Source organism: Diaporthe amygdali (genome assembly GCF_026229845.1).
Source record: "Diaporthe amygdali strain CAA958 chromosome Unknown NODE_9_length_1275696_cov_64_842800, whole genome shotgun sequence".
In the NCBI taxonomy this organism is placed as follows: Eukaryota; Fungi; Ascomycota; class Sordariomycetes; order Diaporthales; family Diaporthaceae; genus Diaporthe; species Diaporthe amygdali.
Window position 1 is genome coordinate 745551 of NW_026517029.1, and position 20631 is coordinate 766181.

At 50.2% G+C, this 20631-nt stretch overlaps 6 protein-coding genes across 6 annotated transcripts; 2 read left to right on the forward strand and 4 right to left on the reverse strand.

The window, feature by feature from the left end:
* Window positions 1-93: 93 nt before the first annotated feature.
* Window positions 94-2152, reverse strand: J7T55_013037 (uncharacterized protein; the record flags this gene model as incomplete). The annotated part of the gene is made up of 3 exons (XM_053141686.1): window positions 94-695; window positions 756-1679; window positions 1756-2152. The coding sequence occupies 3 exons, from the start codon at window positions 2150-2152 to the stop codon at window positions 94-96; spliced, it is 1923 nt and encodes a 640-aa protein (XP_052995384.1).
* A 901-nt stretch (window positions 2153-3053) lies between these two features.
* J7T55_013038 (uncharacterized protein) lies at window positions 3054-3491 on the forward strand (the record flags this gene model as incomplete). Its single annotated transcript, XM_053141688.1, has 1 exon — window positions 3054-3491. The coding sequence occupies one exon, from the start codon at window positions 3054-3056 to the stop codon at window positions 3489-3491; it is 438 nt and encodes a 145-aa protein (XP_052995385.1).
* Window positions 3492-8916: 5425 nt separating this feature from the next.
* J7T55_013040 (tp-dependent rna helicase) lies at window positions 8917-10608 on the reverse strand (the record flags this gene model as incomplete). The annotated part of the gene is made up of 1 exon (XM_053141689.1): window positions 8917-10608. The coding sequence occupies one exon, from the start codon at window positions 10606-10608 to the stop codon at window positions 8917-8919; it is 1692 nt and encodes a 563-aa protein (XP_052995386.1).
* Window positions 10609-11209: 601 nt separating this feature from the next.
* Window positions 11210-13439, reverse strand: J7T55_013041 (uncharacterized protein; the record flags this gene model as incomplete). Its single annotated transcript, XM_053141690.1, has 7 exons — window positions 11210-11424; window positions 11855-11991; window positions 12049-12168; window positions 12235-12341; window positions 12667-12884; window positions 12942-13132; window positions 13192-13439. 7 exons carry the CDS (start codon window positions 13437-13439, stop codon window positions 11210-11212), a joined length of 1236 nt encoding a protein of 411 aa, XP_052995387.1.
* A 1675-nt stretch (window positions 13440-15114) lies between these two features.
* Window positions 15115-16511, forward strand: J7T55_013042 (uncharacterized protein; the record flags this gene model as incomplete). Its single annotated transcript, XM_053141691.1, has 5 exons — window positions 15115-15319; window positions 15376-15717; window positions 15766-16170; window positions 16229-16322; window positions 16445-16511. The coding sequence occupies 5 exons, from the start codon at window positions 15115-15117 to the stop codon at window positions 16509-16511; spliced, it is 1113 nt and encodes a 370-aa protein (XP_052995388.1).
* A 432-nt stretch (window positions 16512-16943) lies between these two features.
* On the reverse strand, window positions 16944-19043 carry J7T55_013043 (uncharacterized protein; the record flags this gene model as incomplete). Its single annotated transcript, XM_053141692.1, has 7 exons — window positions 16944-17348; window positions 17550-17730; window positions 17835-18411; window positions 18468-18528; window positions 18590-18725; window positions 18782-18852; window positions 18906-19043. 7 exons carry the CDS (start codon window positions 19041-19043, stop codon window positions 16944-16946), a joined length of 1569 nt encoding a protein of 522 aa, XP_052995389.1.
* Window positions 19044-20631: the final 1588 nt, after the last annotated feature.

Here is a 20631-nt window from a genome sequence, read left to right on the forward strand (position 1 = left end):
GGCAAGATGTCGGGAAATTAATTTTGTGCTATAACATGCTACAGCCCAGAAGCTAAACCTGACTAAAAAAATACGCGATAGACTTCTTGTAGATCACACAGTCTCGGCATTCCTGCGATCCTCACCAGTCACAACGGTCTGAGTCTCAGTGCGGGCAAGAACACCTCCCCAGCCAGCACCATCACGCGTTCTCCTCTCCTTCTTCAGACTCTTCCGCGTGAAAACGCTCCAAAAATACGCTCCGTTCACCACCTCATGATCTCCTTCCTTATTCACCCAGACGTTACCAAGAAACGTGGTCAGAAGTGCGCAAAGCCATACAATTGGGATCAACGCAACGAAAGCCCACGAGATTCCACTCTTCGGGTCCATGTCACTCTTGTTGTTGAATACGGTGCTCATCAGCGTCAAGGCGATCATGCCCCCGAACGGCACAGCAAAAGAGAACAAGGAGGTGATAGCAGCCGTGCTGGCCGGGAAGTAAGCCAGACCGTGCATCGAAGCAGGGCTGAGACGAACGCCCACACCGAAGCCTGTGAGCGCCATCATGCCGTAGATTGTATTAGTTGTTTCAGCTGAAATTGCCCAAGCCAGGACTGTGATACCCACAGAAGATGTAATGGCCCCGAGAAGGAGGGGGTGAAGGGTTTGACGTGGCCACACATTAATGGAAAACATGGCCGTATATGCACCAGCTGAGTGATAAGGGGTGTTAGCAATAGCATAAAAGTAGCGTCAAGGATGATATCACTCACCTCCGAGCCCGGGGAGAAAGTATAACAATGCTAACCCAGCTTTACTTGCACTGTGGCCTTCTACAAGTGCAAAGTAAAGATCCATGAAATACATCACAGCGAACATGGATACTCCAAGATCGAAGTTCACAAAGAACAACAAGGATATATCCCGTTTTTCGAGGAGCTCCCATGGCATCATTGCTCTCTGGGAGCGGAAAACGCGTGACATTAGGTGAGGCGGGGCCATCGAGTACTCATAGAGGACCCACGCGACGCTGAGCACACTACCGACCACAAGTGGCGCGAGTACAGCGGCCGAGCCCCAGCCATATGTGTCGCCCGCCCAGGTAAATGCTAGGATGAGCAGGCCCAGGCCGAAGAGGAAGAGCAGCTGGCCGATATAGTCGATGGTCAGGAGCCTCGCGCCGAACCTCGCGCGCCTGCCCATAGGACGGTTCCCTTCACCCTCGAGCTCGGGTATCGGCTGCGGGCCCAGCAGCTCGTGGCGCAGGACCACAACGACGAGCACGATCGCGAGGACTCCCACAGGGAGGTTGATGGCGAAGCACCACCTCCAATTTGCCTGTGTCAAGTAGCCGCCAATTACGGGGCCTATGCTGAAGCCCACGCCGGAGAAGAGAGCGAACACCGTCCAGTTAAGTGCATAGTCGGCCAGCGAGACCTTATCCGCCAGTATAACTCGTACGCTGATATTGACGCCCGCAGCGCCGACGCCCTGAATAGCTCGGCCGAGTAAGAGCACACCAAAGGCATTGGTAGGAGCACCGGTGCAGATGGCGGAACCGATCATCATAAGCACGATGGTTGCATGGATTGTAGCGTGCCGACCAAAGATGTCTGCTATTTGAGCCCAAAAGGGGAGGAAGGCGGCGGAAGTGAGATTAAAGACAGAGATGATCCAGTTGAGTTGTGAAAGTTGATCTATGGGTGGCAAGCATCAGTTTCTGTCTTCGTGGGTGATGTGCAGTAATCAGGCCACGCTGGTAAATATGCTTACTGAAGTCAGATGCTATGAAGGAAAGTGCAGAGGCAATGATGGTAGTATCAAGGCTCTGGAGAGTGAAGGGCGCAACGAGGCCAACGACAATTTTCCATCGATAGACCCTCCGGCGTCGCTGTTCCGCCTTTACTTCCGGGGAGGCTTCCGGTTTCTCGGTCTTGCTCCCGGCCTTGGCGTCTTTAGTGACGGCCGGGCTGCTGTTGGTGGTTGGATTTGAGGGCGAGTCGAAGCTCATGGAAGTCTCCCTTGTCGCAAAATTTCGCACCGCGGCTTCTGAACGCGACTGCCGAGGGAGCTCTATCGTGTTGGTCGGAGGCGATTGCAACGGCTCATCGTCATGCACTTGTTGGCGCTCCTGGTACTTCTTGCGCGCCCAACGATATGCGAGGATCATTGTGTATGTTGAGGCTTTGCCTGGGCGTCAGTTCGAACTCAGATGAAGCTGTCGTGGAATAGAGTATTTTTGGATGACAAAAGTGTCAACACAGAGAGAGGCAACACCAGGCCTTTTAAAACAACGGACGTCCATCACGTCTCTTGCTCACACAGAGCCTTATTAGTCTTATCTTGATCATACTGAGATGAGGCCGCCTTGGACTAGATTTTCGCTGGTACGTGGACTAGGGCGCAGTGCAGTGCTGATATTCGCAAAGGAGCAAATGATACAGCTGTGCCACAGCATCGCGAGAAGCCTCTCGTGGTATAAATCCCGTTTGGGATAAGCGCGGCCTCCAAAAAGGTGCCTGGCCGGTGGATCACAGTCCTTTTCGTCAGCTTTGCGGCGCTCCACGGTTTGCGGTTTGTCCGACATCTTACATGAAGACTGTCAGCCGCAGTTGCGCTTGTACGCTTTTGGTCTGATGCCGCGAGACAGCTCATGGACGGGCTAGGGTTTCGGTTCCGTCCATCGTCGCAGGATCAGTTCGAACCACGAATTTGTGATTGAGTCAGTGAGGCGCAGCGAAGGGCCAACCAAGTTCGAAGGACCTGTATGATGTGTAGCTGCTGTCTATCACATCGTTTAATGGCAACTTTGTGCTCCAGAGACACGACTTTGAATTCGCTGCGATTGCGGTACGCACTAGGAGGATGCGCCAGATGTGGAGGACGTCATATTTTGAGGCCCGAAATTGGCCGAAGTGGAGAGGACCGAACTCCACTTGGACCTCCTCTCCTCATCGTCCGCCGTCATTTCTCTCCTTCTGCAAGTGACAAGCAGTCAACTGATCCCATCGAAACTTAATCATCACCAAACCTCCTTAACCATCAGACTTGATCCTACTCCAATTGGAAAGATGGCATCGTATCTAGGCCTACCGACCCCCCTTGTGAAGCCCGTCGCCGCCCTTGCTGGCTGGACTTTCGTGATGGAAGCCTTCATGTATGCTACGCGAATTCCAGCGATGCACAAGTATGAGGTTTCCACGGATCCAGACAAAGTCAAAAACGACTTGAATACCAAAGTGCCCATGAATATTCGTCAAATCGCTGATAATTACAACCATCTCCATGAACAGCCAACCACGTTCTACGCTGTGGCTTTGGCTCTAACCATCGTCGGCGACAATCACCGATATACGAAGTATGCAGCCTGGAGCTACGTCGGGATCAGGATCGTGCATTCGCTGTTCCAGTCTTTGGTCAACAAGGTCATGGTCCGATTTTCTATGTTCGTTACGAGCTCGGCTGTGCTGGCCGGTCTGACTGGACGCCTTGCACAGCTGGTTTTCTAGGCTCACGACCGGACTCAGAACAGTTCTCGCTAGGATTGCTTCCAATAGGAATTGGGCGGAGTTGGAGGACATGTGACCTCACTTCCAATTTATTCAAACACTGGTATAAAACACGACTTTTGATTTCGCCGCTTGTTCTCAGGCGAGTCCATCGCGTTGAAGGCATAATTATATGGTTTCAACCACATGCGGCTAGGATCTCGGGACTGTTGGCCCGCCCTGGGATGCTAATGGAGTCTAATGCAAACAAGCTTATTTCATCAACCATGCCGTGCCTGTCGCCGAGGTAGACCGTTGTGTACAAATGTCGTGAAACCCGTTCAATTGTCTTCAATGTCTCTCGGATCTTTCCCGGCCCGTAGGATGGGATCGAGGTGTCCGGAGTCCAGGTCTTAACTGCGCTTGCGCTGGCGAACTCCCCATGTTCCTCCTTCACGCGAGACATGATCCCAGCCAGTATATCTGCTCACATATTTGGTCACATTTGGCTGACGCCACCTTCCAGCCGCACAAGGCGAGGTGCGCGACATATGGGCATCAGTGCAACCCACGTGGACCCTCGTGTCCATGGCCACTTTCCCGCACGCGTTACGACATCATACTCAACGCCGCACTGAACCGGCCTCACGGGTCAGTGATGTCTTCGATGTAACCGCCTGGTCCGTGTTGCTCATCCGCTCCAAGGATGCCTGGAAAGCCAGTCTCTCCGGGGTTAGGCTGCCCCGGCACGCCGCGCCGACGAAAGTCGCTACTTATTTATCTAAGCGATGCGTCCGTGCCTGATTCCTGCAACACACAAATATTCCTGAAGTATGGAGGCCCCCACCCCACCTCTTTTACCTCCCCTTTCGAAGGATCATCGCGCGCGCGCCCTTGGCAAACTAAAGATCGCCAGGAGCAGGCCACATGACCGAGAGTATATGAAATGCACAGACACTCATGCCAGAAGTTTCAAGTTCGTGAGATGCTTTAGTAATGTGCGAAACCAATGATGAATCCGATAAGCAGGGTAACTGTTCCGCTCCAAATCGACCGTTTGTCCGATGTCACCCTTTTAGGTTTCAGATTTCTGATATCGTCTGATGTCGTCTGTTGAGCCTGGAATAGTCGATTCGCCAATGCTACCTCGGATCGCCAATCGAGCCCGGATACGACGACAGCAGTGGCGGGAGCAAGCTCGGCCCAGGGGGGAGGGGTTCGAGGGGCTGAACAGTGTGCATCGAAGATGGCCACCTGAGATGTACCACCCATTATCTCGTGAAAACAACCAGTTATCCCAGAAGACGAATCATGGGCTGGCAAGGGCCTGGCTTGTCTGTGCTATTGCCACGGCACTGTTGAAGGTCTGTCTGCATTATGGTCTGCGTTTGGCAAATTTGCAGCTCGCTCACCTTCACCCCACTACATAGGCTGTGTCGTTCGGTACAGTGAAGGAACTGTCATCGATATATATAGCACCAAACTGCATTCACCGGCAGATGAACAAGGTCCTACGAGAGACAATGCATCTGTACGGTCTGCTATAGCCTCGTGTCAAGTCGACGCACTCTCGTCTTGATGCCCCCACAAATGACACATGTATCTGTTTAATGGCCCCCATTTGAAGCAGGAGTACCTCTTCTCAATGCACAGAATCAGGCTTCGAAATAATGTTGTGGGTTGCCGCAGTATAGCTCCTCAAGATCTCACGCTGAGATCGACAGTATAACACACAGCGCACGGACGAAGTTCGCCATGCGTAACATCGGGCCGGTGTGGACGCTGGAGAAGTATCATAAGTCAGATCTTACAGAGAAACTTTATCTAAATCGGTAGGTATGCCCCGAGCATTTGCGCGGATATAGTACGGAACTAGCGTCCACGGGTTCCTGAACCGCAGGGAAGTGGTTGCCTGTAGCTTGTTTATTCCAAACTGAAAAGACAGTCCAAGCTCGAGTATCTGCACGCACGGACGGTCAGCCTGGCCCTGGGCTTTTTTTATGGCTGTCGCCATCAGAGCCAGAAGAGGGGAGCTGGGTCTGCCTGCGGCAATTTCCACAAGGGACGTTGTATGATTTTGACCGTTTCAGCAGCTGCAACGAAATGTTGTCGTAGAGAGCCCTGGAGGGCCCGGACTGTCGAGGGTGTCAAATCCAGGGAGACAGAAAACTTTACGGCTGTCAAGCATGACATTTCAGGTAGCTTTCCGTCTTGGCCGCCCTGACAGGACAGGCCCGGTCTGGGGTATACAGTACCTAGGCACGGCCCACCTTTGGCTCTTGCTTCGATGTAACGTGATCTGGGTCCGGTAGCTGCTAAGCACCGGCTCGAGTGGAAATCAGTCAGTCGCTGGTTACACGTTCGCGAATTTCTCCACTCATCTGCTTTGTAAAGCATTTATGTAGGGGAACCTTACTCTGGCGAGTATCTACTAGTTTCTTGGCTCTGGTGTTTCGGCCGGCGGTAAGCCCATTCCCTGGACGCTTTCCCCTTGATAAAGCCACTAGGGGAACGAGCCGTAGTTCACCGTTGAGGTAGCGACCCCAGTAGTTTGGCAAATCGATATCCCGGCTTGACGGCATTGACAATTCCTGGATTGGACCATGCTCCTGTCGACCTGCTTCCACAGGGCTGTGTGAACAACCCCAGGTCGCCGAGGAAGTCAAGTGGCGGAGGCGATGTGAGCGTTGTCCATTCAGAAGGCTTAAGTGAACTGATACTCGGAGAATATCTCTAGTGCCACTAATCTTGTGATCTGCACCACAAGGTAGCTGTTGAAAACACAAGGGGTGGGACACTGGGATCGTGTCTGATCCCCTCCTCTTCTTAATACGATCGGGACCATCTTATATGGTGCGAATCTTCGTAAAACTTGCTGGATTCGGACGTTGGCTTGTCATTTATGTAGTCGTTCAAGAACCTAGTCACTTACCCACAAGCCTTGACTCGGTACAAAAAAAAACAGTACTCTGATGCTCTCCAGACTACATCTACTGCCCAGCACCTGCCCGAACCCTGTTAAGTCCACTCCTCCTTCGCTTGCCTCTTCTTCCAGGCGTGAACATTGGCGGAACAAACTCCAGATGTCGTTTAATCTGACAGGAGTCCCACAATGTGGTGTAAGTTCAGCCCAAAACTCTGTTCAGTCCATCGACAGCGTACTGACGTAGGCCCCAGGTTACCTGCATCATTTCCTCCCTTTCATCGTCGAGTTGTGCCCTCACCGATTACACCTGCCTGTCAGTATAAGACTTTTCCCGCTACGGTTGCCTACCCGTTTTTCATTCAAATCTTCCAGATTGATTCATTTGTGCTCCGTAGCAGGTTACTAACGCATAGCAGGTGTCTTGATCCGGTCTACAATAGAGCTGTGACGAACTGCGTTATCGTGGGCTGCGCGGTTAAAGAACAATTGGGTGCATTCTTCGACAGCCCCTTGCCACTTCAACAAATGGAGGTGGTAGCATCTGAACAATGCTTTGCTAACAGTCATTCAGTCGTTAAGCGAATTACAGCGACGAACTGTAGCCTCCCGATCGTCGACCGCGGACCTATTGTCACTGTGCTTCAAATAGTAGTGACAATCATTCAAGATATTTTCTTCTTCATCAGAATCTTGTCCAGGATTCTGAAGTTGGCACCATGGGGAGCTGATGACACAACAATAGTAATTGCATGGGTCCGTATGCCTTTTTCCATTTGTAATTGCCGATTGTTAATGATGTAGAGCAGATACTGCAAAATGTCTTTCTTGCTGGCGGAATCATTGGTAAGGTCAGACTTCGACATGACATCGTCAACCAGAACTGATAGACCATATACAGCCAACCAGAACGGGCTTGGCATAGACATTTGGTTTGTCCCTTTTAACCAAATAACAAATTTTCTCCAGATCTTCTTCATCTTCGAGGTGCTGTACACCCTCACCCTCGGGATCATCAAGATATCTATTTGTTTTTTGTTCCTCCGGCTGTTCCCTGACAGAAAGATCCGGCGCTATCTCTGGGCCACCCAGGTGTTCAATATTTTGCTGGTCGTGACATATGTGATAGTCGACCTCGCGCAATGTCAACCGATAAGCTATTTCTGGGATATGTGGGAGTACGTAATAAAACTACCACCTCCCTGCGGCACCTAATTGGAAGGCTTGAAAGTCTCTTCAGTTTCACGATCGTCGGCATGCCTACATTCAGATTTGCTGACGAGGTTACTACAAAGCGGAGAACACGTCGGTCGTTGTATCAATATCTATGGTATGGCCTGGTCTCATGCCATAATTAACATCGTCCTCGATATTTGGATGCTGGCGATCCCAGCGAGCCAGGTTTGGGGGCTTAATATGCCCCTGAGAAGGAAACTTGGCGTGATGATTATGTTTGGACTGGGTATTTTGTAAGTTCTCACCATGAAAAATCCTGGTGCCCAATCTCTAGAGACACCTAAACGACAATGCTAATGCTGTTTCGATACAGTATCACCATAGTGAGCATCATTAGGCTCAGGAGTTTGATCGGCTTCGCCCTTGCTTTTCCACAAAACCCAACAAGTAGGAACAGGCAAACCCAACTAGCCACTCTTGTATGTTCAGAACTGACGAGAAATTTGCGAAGTGGATTTCTTCGGCGTAGCATTGTGGTCAGCTCTCGAGCTCACCACTGGCGTAACGGTGGCTTGTCTCCCGGCGACCAGGCAGGTAGTCGTCAAATACGTACCAATCCTGCCAGAAATCATCTCGAAGTACACGACCCGGCTCAGCAACAGCCTATCGTACGTGACCGGGAGCAAGTTGACCAAGAGCGAGCTCGGCAAGTCCACGGACATCTCACGAGACAGGACACTGCAAAGAATACCGACCGAAGACATTGTAATGAACACCATGTCGCCTCACAAACCCTATAGTCCGGAAGGGCCACGGCCGTACTCCATCGCAACGACGCCATCGCCACACACCGATGGCTTCTCTCTCGCTGTCTTTGATGGTCCAGGTGGGACCTCAACGGATGGTAGCACCGACAACGGCAATGGCCCGGAGCGGGCGAGACCAGAAGAGGGACTGGAAGGGCCTTCGGAACCAAGTGCAAATCGACAGTGGAGGCCGATGTCTTATCCTCAGCCACAGGCAGATCGACTACGCTGGCAATGAACACACTATTTAATGATGCTCAAATTAGTCACTTAGGGCTGGAACCCTCACGGGACGGACATTCTTGTGGCCATAATAGAAATAGAGAACAGAGAAGCTGGGTATCACTATCTATTGCTCTTTAGCCTGTATCCACCTGACCGGTTCAGAGCCGTCACCCTATTGCCAGACAGCCTTAACAAGGAAAAACCCCGAATAGAAGTTCTAATATTACAGAGCAACGCCTCTATATTCCCATTCGTTGGATCCATCTCATTTTCACGCGACCAGAACAAAACATGGCATAACAACTTCATCCGCAGCCTAAACAACGTTCAACCCTCGGACACCTTTCAGTCCCATCTTACCAACAACTTTCTTCTGCAAGACAGGCACGCCAGGCGCACCGAGTCCCTGAAACGCAAAGTCGTTTGCCTGCTGAACCAATTCATTAACAGACCAGTTCATCTTATTCCTAGCATCCTTGTAGTACCCGAGCCAAGCCTGATAAACCTTCGTTTGCTTGTCAGGTTCCATCCTCTTAGTAAAGGCAGACACATCAGCGCGGGCACTCAAGTCTGCCGGTGTCTCATCTAGCTTGAGGCCTTTGAGGACGGACCGCGGGAAGAAGGCTTCATGAGAGGTGAGCACTAAGGTGCCATGGCCATCGGCGCCCGCTCGAGCAGTTCTGCCCAGTCGGTGAATGTAAGACTCTCTATCCATCGGAAGGCCGACTTGGAAAACATTTGAGATCGCAGGGAAATCTATCCCGCGAGCAACCACATCCGTAGCACAAAGTATTCCGTTCGAGGCGTTTCGGAAGTCCTCGGTAACTCTGCTTCGCTTACTCTGCGTCATGCGGGAGTGGAGTGAGCAGATGGGGGGTAAATCCCGGAAGGTTCCCAGCACATCGGCATAGAAATCAACCAACGCCGCCGTTGGGGCGAAGACGATGGCTTTGAAATTGCCCTTGCCGACCCTTGCCATCTCCTGACGGATAGCTCCGACTGCCCCGGCTGCCACGTCAGAGAATTCGGGAACGATGGTAACATGTTGCGGGACGCGGTCGTGGGTCTGTGCCTCGCCTTTGGGAATTGTCGAGATGAACTGGTACCCATCGGATAGGACAAGACTGGCGAACTGGGAAACGTGAGGGGCGATGGTGGCAGAGAAAAGCATGCCTTGGCGTTGAGAGGTCTTCTGATCGGCCAAGAGGCCGATAATTTTCTTAAGGTCCCTAAGAAAGCCCATGTCCAAGAGTCGGTCGCACTCATCCAAGACCAAGCTCTGGAGTGACTGCATCATTGCCCGAATGGACCCATCCTCCTGCGTGAGGTGATCCTGAAGTCGCCCTGGAGTTGCGACGAGAATGTCACAACCCGCGCGGATACGACTCGTCTCGGAGCGCATGTTGGTGCCGCCGATGGCAGTACACACCTTGTACTTCGGGAACCGCTGCAGCAGCTGCTTCGCCTCCTCTGCAATTTGCATAGCGAGCTCTCGCGTAGGGGAGATGACGAGCAAACATGGAAGCCTCACGTTGTTCTTATTAGCGACCAACTTCTGAATAACTGGCAAAAGGAATGCCACTGTCTTTCCAGTTCCAGTCTTGGCTTGTGCGAGGACGTCGCGGCCGGAGAGCAGCAGGGGCAAAGTAGCGGCCTGTACGGGCGTCATGTATTCGAACTTGAGGTCTTCGGCAATAGTCTTGAGCAGTGTGGGATGGATGTTGTATTTCGCAAGATCGTCAAACCGAGTGAGGCCTGTGGTGTCGGCAGGAGAGGCAAGAGGAGCGGGCGCCGCGTCAACTTTGGCTGGTTGGATCGGTACAGCCTGTGCTTGCGATGCTTGCTTGGAGGACGCATCTGAGGTGGAAGCGACTGTCGCCTTGTCGCTGGGGCGATACGGGTGCTTTCTGTTTTGCCTTCTTCGACCTCCCCTGCCTACAGGCGAGTTGTTGCCCACGGAGGATGATGGCTTCATTGTGCGCGCTGTGCGGTCACCGTTTGAGGCCATGATTGCCGAGAACGAGCGTAGTCCCTGGACAGGACGAGTACGCCGAATGACGGAGTAAAATGCGATTGTTGATTGAAGACTCGGAAGACGGCAGGCAGACAAAATCCGCTGAGACATCAGTGGGGGAAAAGAAAAGATAAGGGGGGAGATGGATTGTCAGGTTTTGGGGGGCTTTGGGATGGCTTTGTTCGCAGTGGGAAAAACCCAGGCACTGCTTCCAGAATGAGATCTTTCAGCCAGGGTGAAAATCCTTATCGATAAGGATGAGGGATAAGGACTGCTTATCTCTGCCCCCTGACGGGACCCACATACCGCCCCTTTGTAGGCAGTAGTCTAGCACCGCCGTGTTCCTGTGTGATGTGGAGGAAAACCGCCTGGCGTGGTATCACAACTCCAGACAATTGCAACGAGCCGCCAATTTTTTGAATTGTGCCGTTGTTCGAGTACTGAGGTACTACTTGTCCATATCTATATATATATATATATATATCTCCTTCACAGCTCACGGACATTTGTCACTCTTTGCTTCGGCACTTTGTCAATGCAACACCACCTCACTGCCCCAAAATCCACCTAGCAGCGTTTGGGAAAGGACGCCATATCAATGCTGGAACCTGAAATCCAATCTCTTGTTGCCTTGATCCGTCGTGTTTGCAAGGTAATCCAGCCTCTCGTCTTCTGTCAAAGCGTTCCATTTCTTGTCTCTTTGTTTGTTTCGAAAGACGTAATACGCCTTCGTTAGGAAATACAAAACAATGTTCATGCAGCACACGGCAAGGAGTTGTCGGTTGCCTCTTTTGTACAATGGTTTGTCGTCTGTCGTAGATAGTCAGCTCGCATGGCCGTTGCACTGCGTACCTAGGTATTGCCAATCTAGGACCTACCTGCACGATAAATATTACTGCTTATAATTCCTCCCGCCTGGACAAACATGTTGTAACATGCTGCAGAGACTGTTCTAGAACGAACAGCATTCGAATTACGAGAGTTCCACCCAACTTGGATTGGATGAGCGTTAGGATAGATAAGCAAGAGGACAAGAAGCGCGTATAAAACCCATCTGTTGATAGTCGCCAAGTTGAGAGCAACTAAGCAGATGAGTAGTGGAAGTGCCCAGATTTGGCCGATCATAGCCGTAAAAGTCAGCTCGTTCCACATCTCGGCCAGGTATGTTAAGATAAGCATCGAGATAACTGTGGCCATATTAGAGGCGGAGAGCTCGCTGCAGGGTAATAGATAGACTCACTGTGTCCAGCATAGTACGGAATTGTGAGGAGATTGGTTTGGAATGTATCGAAACCAAGTCCCTTCAAAGTCAGTGTCAAGTAAAGAGTTTGAGGCGTCATGGGAATCTGGAACGCTAGACCCAAGATGTATAGCGGCCTGAAGACCCGTCAGTTGATGTGTCAATGCAAACAGGAAGTGTGTTGTATATCTGACCAGAGATCGAAGTCTTTCAGACTCTGCCATAACAGCTTTGGTGTTACTGGTTCTCTGTTGTGCATATTACTCTTCGATGGATCCTCTCGTAAGACTCTGTTTACGATAACTGTTTGCTCTCTTTGCGGTTAAGAAGTCAGGGCTTGTCCTAATTGATAATGATTTGAACTGGACAAGAGCACAAACCTCTCGTCAAACCAGCCTTTCTTGCCCCGGAACCAGCTGGCTGTCTGACACGGCCCTGCAGGCATTAGGCCAAAGGCAAGCAGACCGACTAGGAGCGTGAAGAGACCCTATATACTGTTAGTACTATGGTATTTATAGATCAAGGGGTCACATGACGGCCCAACGAGAATCATTTTCAGAACCGGCATTAGCTCACCTCTATCAGGAACAACCATCTCCAACCGGCCTGGCCTGCAACCCCTCGCATGTGTAGAAGCCCATAGGCAAAGATGGCAGAGAGAATATCTGCAATACTCATACCAGTCCAAAACCACCCCACTCTGATGGAAAGCTCGTGATGTTTATAGAAGTAAGAGAGATAGAGGATTACCTTATGAATGTATAGTGTCAGTAGTAGTTTCAATTCAGCGGTGATGGATCCTCGTCACTTACATCGGGAATAAATCCACCCTGCAGCACACCAAGGAGTGCCCTGCAGACAAGGAACGACTCTCGACCACTGAGCCAGAATTGAGCTGCTGCCACAAAGCTCCAGAGAATCAACTGACTCGGAATCCACCTGTCTGGCCCCATCCACTTAGATACAAGCTGAGAAGGAAGCTCAGAGCAGAGGAATGCAAGCTTGAACACGGTGTTTCCAAGGTTGTAATCTGTCTTGAGATTAGTACCTGGGCTGGACCTCGAGTTGCGAAAACTCCACAACGTACCGTCTGTGGAAAGTTTGAGATCGTCCAAAAAGTTGTCGGTCAGAGCTTGTGAAAGATTCGCTCGATCGATCTCCAGTGCCATGAACATTACGATTGCCCAGAGCATGATCCTAAGATCGATCTTGCGGACGAGTCTGTTTTCTTCCCCCCATGTCCACCTAGCTGTAGGATCGAAGCGGTGAAAATTCTCCCTAATTCGACTCAGCTTTAGGAGTGAAGATGAATAGTATTCATTTTGTATCCTACTTACCAGTCAGACCTGGGTAGGTATTTCTCTGCAGTTTCGGGATCGTCGAAAACACTTGGAAGTGTCGCAATTGCATTCGGGTCGTAGGACCTCGACGTCTGCCAGAAGAACCTCTTCTGCTTGATGGGGACCCCTAGAGCCAACCCCTCGGACAAGGACGTGGTCGAAATTGCAGGCTCATCTTTGCCGCTTTCACCCTCGATAGCTCGCTTTTGAGGGACTGGATGGCTTCTCGTAAGAACTGTAGCCATTTTCCTTGCTCTCAGTCTAATCGCGCCTTGTCTGCATGGGACTCTGTCGCCAAAGGAGTATCGCGGCTGCTTCTCGGTTTTTATGCCAAGTCAAAGCTCAGCATCATATTTGTAGAATGGACCAAATCTTTCGCGGCTGACTCTGAGAAAACGAGAACCCCCACGTGGCAGTGTGTCTAGCTTGATATGATCTTTTCTAGTTGATGATTATCGATGGCGAAGACAGCCCGCATAATCACGAAGAGACAAGCAGCCACATCGCCCCAAAACCGGCACAATCAGATATTCCGATGTCGCCCCAGTGATATGTCCTTGGTGCGACCGAGGTCTGGATCTGGTCTTTCGGCTGTCGCTTTCGGACAATGTGTTCTAAGTGTGCTTGGTATGGCCACACTGCTTCGCAAGCTCTGATCTAGACCAGCTGAGTTCTAGCTTGATAAATCCTCTTGAATTTGGACCGTCGAGATACAGGAGTCGAGGAGTGCAGGGGTACACGAGGATCAAGGTGCTCAAGGCGAAGGATTGGATGGGGTCTATCCATACAGCCACAAGATGCACAAAATGACCAACATGGATTCATAGAAGGAGCGGCCTAGTATTCGCGTCTTACAGCTCGGTATCTATCAAAGGCCTGTCTCCGCGTCCCCGGTTAGATCGGCAACTTTCAGGCTCAAACAGACGCCAGTCTAGATGATCTACAGCTTTAGATACTACGGTCATGCTCGTCATTTTATGAGTAAAAGTTAACTCGGTAGCCAGGTAGCTTATCTGTACCCCATTCTTCAAAACGTTGTGCTCAATCCCACCCAATATGACGAAGTAGTGCTTGGCGGGATGGCGTGATGGCCTACATATATGTCGACCTCGCGATCAATGCAGCCATGCAGTATCCACGAGAGTGCGATTGATCGATCCAAAGCGAGAGGTGCAGGGTGACTTTGTTACATGCTTTCGCATACTTCTGCATTACCTCGGCCTTCAACAACACGAGGCATGCATTCGGGATAACAGCATGCCCGAAGTTCGACCGCCAGAGTTTATATATGCGTCTGACTTGAATGTTAAGGATGGCAAGTCAACAATTAGTTATTTAGAGCTCAGAATTATTCTGTAGCAAGCAAATTTGCTCGCGCATTTTTGGTCCCGTAAGATTTAAACAACTGTCGCATGTGTACTCGGAGTAGTACCAATAGCGCTCCCTCTGCACTTTCAAACATCCAAAACTTGACGTGACCGTCGTCGTGCTTTCTCCCAGTCACACGGCATCAACCCCGCGCGGGATGCACCCGTTTCCGATTGGGCTGATGATCTGAGGTGGTTGCATAAACAAGACGAGCCACAGGTTACAAGCCAACTCAAGAGCACGGAATTATCAGGCTGTCTTCCACCATCGTGAACATGCAAGCTAATTGAAGGTATGGCCGGGCTAGTCTGAGCTGTCTCGGTCTCTTTCCTCCAGGTATCTTATCGATTTCCAGCGATATCCGCGCAGTGTGACATTTTTCTTTTTTAAAATTCCTGTCTATTTCCATGTTTGCATCTGCCCAAGTGTCACCTCTTCTGTCGGTCTTACGTCGACTCCTCGGTGGGACTGGGAAGAAGTGACTCCGCAACCTCTTCTTATCACTTCCACAATTATACTTCACAACGCTTCGTCGAAGCCGACAGCTCGAACATGGCTCCGTCCGCTATCGATATTGAGGCGCCTATTAGGCACAAAGCGGAGCATAAACAGCCCCTGAAGTTGTCTGGGGCTCTGGAAGCTTTTGAGTCCTTCGATGTTACGCCTATTATTGGCCGGGAGTTCCCAAAGGCCAATCTTGTAGACTGGTTGGATGCGGAAAACTCAGACGAGCTGCTGACAGACCTTGCAATCACTAGTAGGTTACCAAAAACCAAACAAGAATACTCAGAGCAACTAATACCAAACTTCTAGTCTCGCAGCGTGGGGTCGTCTTCTTCCGTGCTCAGGATGCACTTACCAACGACCTCCAGAAGAAACTTATACTGCGACTCGGAGAACTGACAGGGCGTCCTAAGACCTCCGGCCTTCATATTCACCCAATTCTCAACGACTCGCGAGAGCTGGGTGGAAATGACAAAGAAATATCTACGATCAGCTCTGTACAGCATAGCAAACTCTATAAGCGAGAGACAGTGGATCAGCTGAGCGCCAAGAAGCAGAATAGTGCCCAGTGGCACTCCGATATTGCTTTCGAGCCAGTGCCAGCTGACTATACCTCGCTGCGCTTGGTCGAGCTTCCAGAGACTGGTGGCGGTAAGTTTTACGATGATATTTTCCATACTGCGGCCTCTGATACAATAGCTTCTGGGCTCGAGGTGCTAATAAGAGCAGACACCCTGTGGGCATCGGGCTATGAGATCTATGATCGCATCAGCGAGCCATATCAGAAGTTTCTCGAGGGATTGACCGGCACATTCGCCCAGCCGTTCTTCAAGGAAGTCGCCGAGAAAGGAGGGTTCGAACTCTATGATCAGCCCCGCGGCGCCCCAGAAAACGTCGGAACCGAGCTCAAGGCAATCCATCCCATCGTTCGTACGAATCCGGTGACTGGCTGGAAGAGCATTTTCCCAGTGGGAGGCCACGTGAGGCACATCAACGGCGTAACGCAGGAAGAAAGTGACCATCTCCTGAAATGGTTCCTTGACTTGGTTTACAAGAACCACGACCTACAAGTCCGTTTGAAGTGGCAGAATAAGAATGACATCGGTAAGTCAATTTCCTGGAAGCCAGCGTGATAACAAAGTCTTAATTTACTTGCTGGCAGCGATCTGGGACAATCGCAGTGTTTTCCACACGGCAACATTCGACTACGATGGCCTAGGCGACCGGTTTGGAAACCGAGCTGTTGGACTCGGAGAGTATGTCCTTATTTCTTTCAAGAACACCCATTGTTCATGAGATACAGTCTCCAAGCCAGATTATTCCGTATCTACCCATGTGGCAGGGAAGTGGCTTTAGGCGCTAACGAGAAGACAAACAGGAGACCGTATCTTGACCCACAGAGCTCGTCCAGGCGTGTCGCGTTAGGTCTGCCTTTTGTGCAGTAGGTGGCTGTTTGGCCAAATCCTGTGATGCTATATGCGAGCCGTAGCTTCCAAGTACAATGTTACGGGGGTTCCACTCACAGCTATTAAACCTGGTTTCAGATAATATAAAGCCATTGTCTATTCACATAACCCAAATTGATCTACACCATACGCGGCATCTATGACTCGGGTTGCATGTGCAAAGAATGGCTTCGAATCCTCCTGCATGTTCAGTCTCTTAAAAAGCTTGACATAGAAGCATCACCTGAGGGGTCGTCGTGGATTTTCCAATACAATTGTATCCAAGCAGTCATCTTGGAGATTGCAACTAGCTTCCTGAATAATTAAAATGAAATTCAGCTACGCCATCCATTGATATGTCAGGACCTTTTTGACCCTGCCTCTTCAACATCGGTCGACACTCATGGTGAATTGTTTCGTTTGATTCCCTTTCTAAATAGTATCCCTTTTGATCAAGTGCCTCGGAGATCTATAATGTTTGCGCCCATGCAGGACATAATACAGCGTAGCAAGGATCGTTGTACCGCCAAAGATGACTGAGTTCCAGTTCATTGTCTGTGGCGTAACATTCGGCGAAATAGGGAAGAAGATAAAGGTCCAGACCACAAGCAGGAACAGAGTTGCACCGAGATTAATGAATAGCCCCGCAGAGCCAAGAGACCATCGATGGTGAGGCATCGGCCCCTGGAAGCGACGTATTATCAGACAAGTGAAGGAGATGATGTAAGTACTCAGCAAGGCGCTTATCGCAAGTGATCCTATAGCGTTGAAAGCAACTACGGAGCCAATATTGATGAGCGAGAGCAATGCTGTGATTGTGAAAGTAACCAGAACAGACTGGAACTTGCGGAGTTAGCTATCAGGATACTAAAGACGTGCATATGAGGACTGATGGAGTACGATGTCATATGCCCATAGTATGTCTCAAGCTGCATCCTGGCCAGTCGCTTTGGGACAAGAGGGACAAGTACTAAAACAGACCTCGGTTGGCAGATTTGTTCTTCTAAAATATTGAAAGAGTACCCGAAAGCAACTTACGTTCAGAGGTATGTTCCAGCCAGGTTTGACATGAGCGATGAATGACGAGAAAGGGAGGCCGTTGTCACGGGCGAAAGCCCAGGTCTGACGCGAAACCGTGGCTACGGTAGAGATGCATGCGGATGTAATGTTGATGATCAGGATTGCGGTCATGATGGAAGCGCCAGAGTAGCTTCGAGTCCTATTGAACATCAGTCTCGGGTTACAGAGCTCAAATCGACGGTTTCTAGAAGGCCCTTTAAGATACAGCATAAAGCATCGTGGCATGTGTAAATTTGTACTCACGTATTGTAGAAGACCTGTATAAAGGGATATCCTGTAGGAGATCCGATGATGTCGTAGACGCTGCCCATGGTGAAGCTGAAGGTAATAATCATGATGAAGCCCATCATACCGTTCACACCTGCTGCCCACATTATTGCCTTGGGGAGTACTAGCGACGCATCTTTGACTTCTTCAGACATGTGCACCGCTGAGTCAGCACCGATCAGTGTGTATACTGGGGCGAGAAGACCAATGAAGAAGCTCAGAGTGTTTGAATCCCATCCACCAAGGTTTAAGAACTCGGTAAAGACTTGAACTGGGTTGTTTAGTGGTGCCAAGACCCAGAGTGGGATTAGAACGCCAGCAAATCCCAAGATGTGGATACAGAGGATTGTGCCTTCAACCATTGGAAGCCGCTTTGCTAGGACCGTGTTGAATATTATGCAAAATGCCGTTATAGCGACGACAAGCAGAGTGCCATGCCATTGTTCGAAGACGTATTCGGGGTAGTTCAAGACGAGTAGGCCTTGTATCATAGTTCCCGCAAGGAATGCCAAAGATGTGAGGCCAACTTGCCAGCCCAATACTGCGACCCATCCTAATGGATGTAATCAGTTACTGCCGAGTTCGCGGGAACTACTAAAGATCACATACCGACCGTATAGCTCAAAAGCTTCTGGGCCCGCGCAGGCGCAAATTCAGCAACCCAATGATACTGCGATTACAGTCAGCCAAAACCCCCTTTCATAACGATTCGAATCCGAGGACGGACGAACCTGGCCTCCTGATGTTGGAGACATAGAAGCCATCTCCGCCACTGAGGCGAATACCAAGAGATAGCCGAGCCACGTTATTAGGTAGCCCCACACCAGACCAGCAGGCCCTCCGTTAAAAATGCCATAGAAGCTTGTCCTAAATAACCACCATCGTCAGACATCTGACAAGGCTTTGGGATATAGAGAACTGACATAAGAGAAATCTCCCACGTGCTCATCAATGTGCATGCGAAACCCAATATTGATATAAAACGGAAGTTCCGCTGTGGTAAATCAGTTTTGTCCCTGGGTCTAGAGGATGGGTCCATTTACTCACATTCAGCTCCTGCGTGCGGCCTAGCACTGTCATTTCATGTTCATCTTGCGATATCGTTTCGTTGCGAGAGAGATTGTGCAATTCAATGTCTGTAAGAGGCTCATCAGAGCTCTTAACCGCAAGAAGCTTCTTGTTCATTTCATAAGCGAACCCTGCAACAACAGTGGGGCTTGCATGAAGTGTAAAAGAAGAAGATCATGCAGTTGGTCTGTAGAATAATGGTATTGGACACAAATTGATGTGCATCTCAGGTGAAGCATTTCTTTGAGCGAATGCAGACATGTGATTCAGGGACTGATAGAGCACTAGAGGTTGGCAGGCACCAAGACCAACGGCCGTTGCAGAGCTCCTCAGCTGCATCAAAATTGAGTGCCAGCAGGTTACTGTGCTAGAGCTCAAGTAGACAGTCCCAGTCCCCAGTCCAAGCTGGTATTTCGGGAATTAGAAGCATTCGTCTAGTAATGTCTCACACAGTGGAACCACGACTCATTTTCTATTGGCAACCTCAACGCGCTTGCCTTAGACCTTGAGCCGATCACGGCTCTTTTGATCAACCATTTCAGCCGTCCACGGGAAACCCCTTTTGCAACGTGCACAACCCGGCCGCCCGGAGACCACTGGGCTGCGCTAAAGCCCTCTAGTTTCTTTTCCGGGACCTCCTCGAGCACATGAATGGCTTTGTTTTATCTCAGATCGTACGTTGTGGCTTCTTCCTCTCCACTTACCTTGGTAACACAGTGATTGGCATCCTCGTCTTGTCAAATTTGAGTCGCCACCGTAGTTCTTTGTCACTTACAGGCGCATGAAGAGACATACCTAGTGCAGAAGGTAGATATTTTGCGTGTAACTGCATGCAATCGCTTGTCTCGGAAGTTGTCATGGTAAGTCATTGCCAATCCCCGCAGGCTTTTCACCTTTATCCTATGTATAGCCTCGGAATCCTCTGGCGATGTCAGCCTCAAAGCAACAGTTGCGACAGAAATAGGCGACTATGTCCTGAGTATTAATTTGAGATCTCGGCGACGACAATAAGGTGTGCCAAGACTTCACGAGAGCCAACGACGGAGTCTTCTGGAGACTTGGCCAGATGCTGCCCTCGGAATCATATAACATGGCTTCCCTTACGACGAGCAGAGAGTCATTGGCGCCTAGCTTGCTGCCCGGACAATCACCTCCCTTAGCGGCTTTGACAAACGCGAACAAATCTGGTATTGTGGTCATTTCTTCATCATTATGCCTATTCTTCGGCATATTCTCCATGATCGTACGGTTATTCGTGAGGCAACAATTTCGCAAAGGCCGCCTAGGATGGGATGATGTTGCTTCTGTTTCCTCGATGGTTAGTTATTTGCCCGTATCTCAACAATCGGACCAGACTGATTCAGCCCGAGAGTGAAGGTTTTCTTGATGATACAGTCTGTGATTGTCTTTATCCAGGTCAGAAATGGATTCGGGAAGATGATTGAGGACCTTTCAAATTCAGATTTGGTATCGTGGCAGAAAGTAAGCAGCCCTGTCGAAATGAACGTCCCAGTCAGAAGAAAGTAGGAAGAACGGTGCTGACTCTGATTTACCCAGTTTGCCTTCGCTGGCGATATATTATACATTTTTATTCTTTGGTTGACCAAATGCTCCGTGACTTTCCTCCTCATTCGCCTGACTCCTGACACGAGACACAACAACGCTTCCTACATCGTCCTGGGAGGGTCGACCGTCTTGATGATCA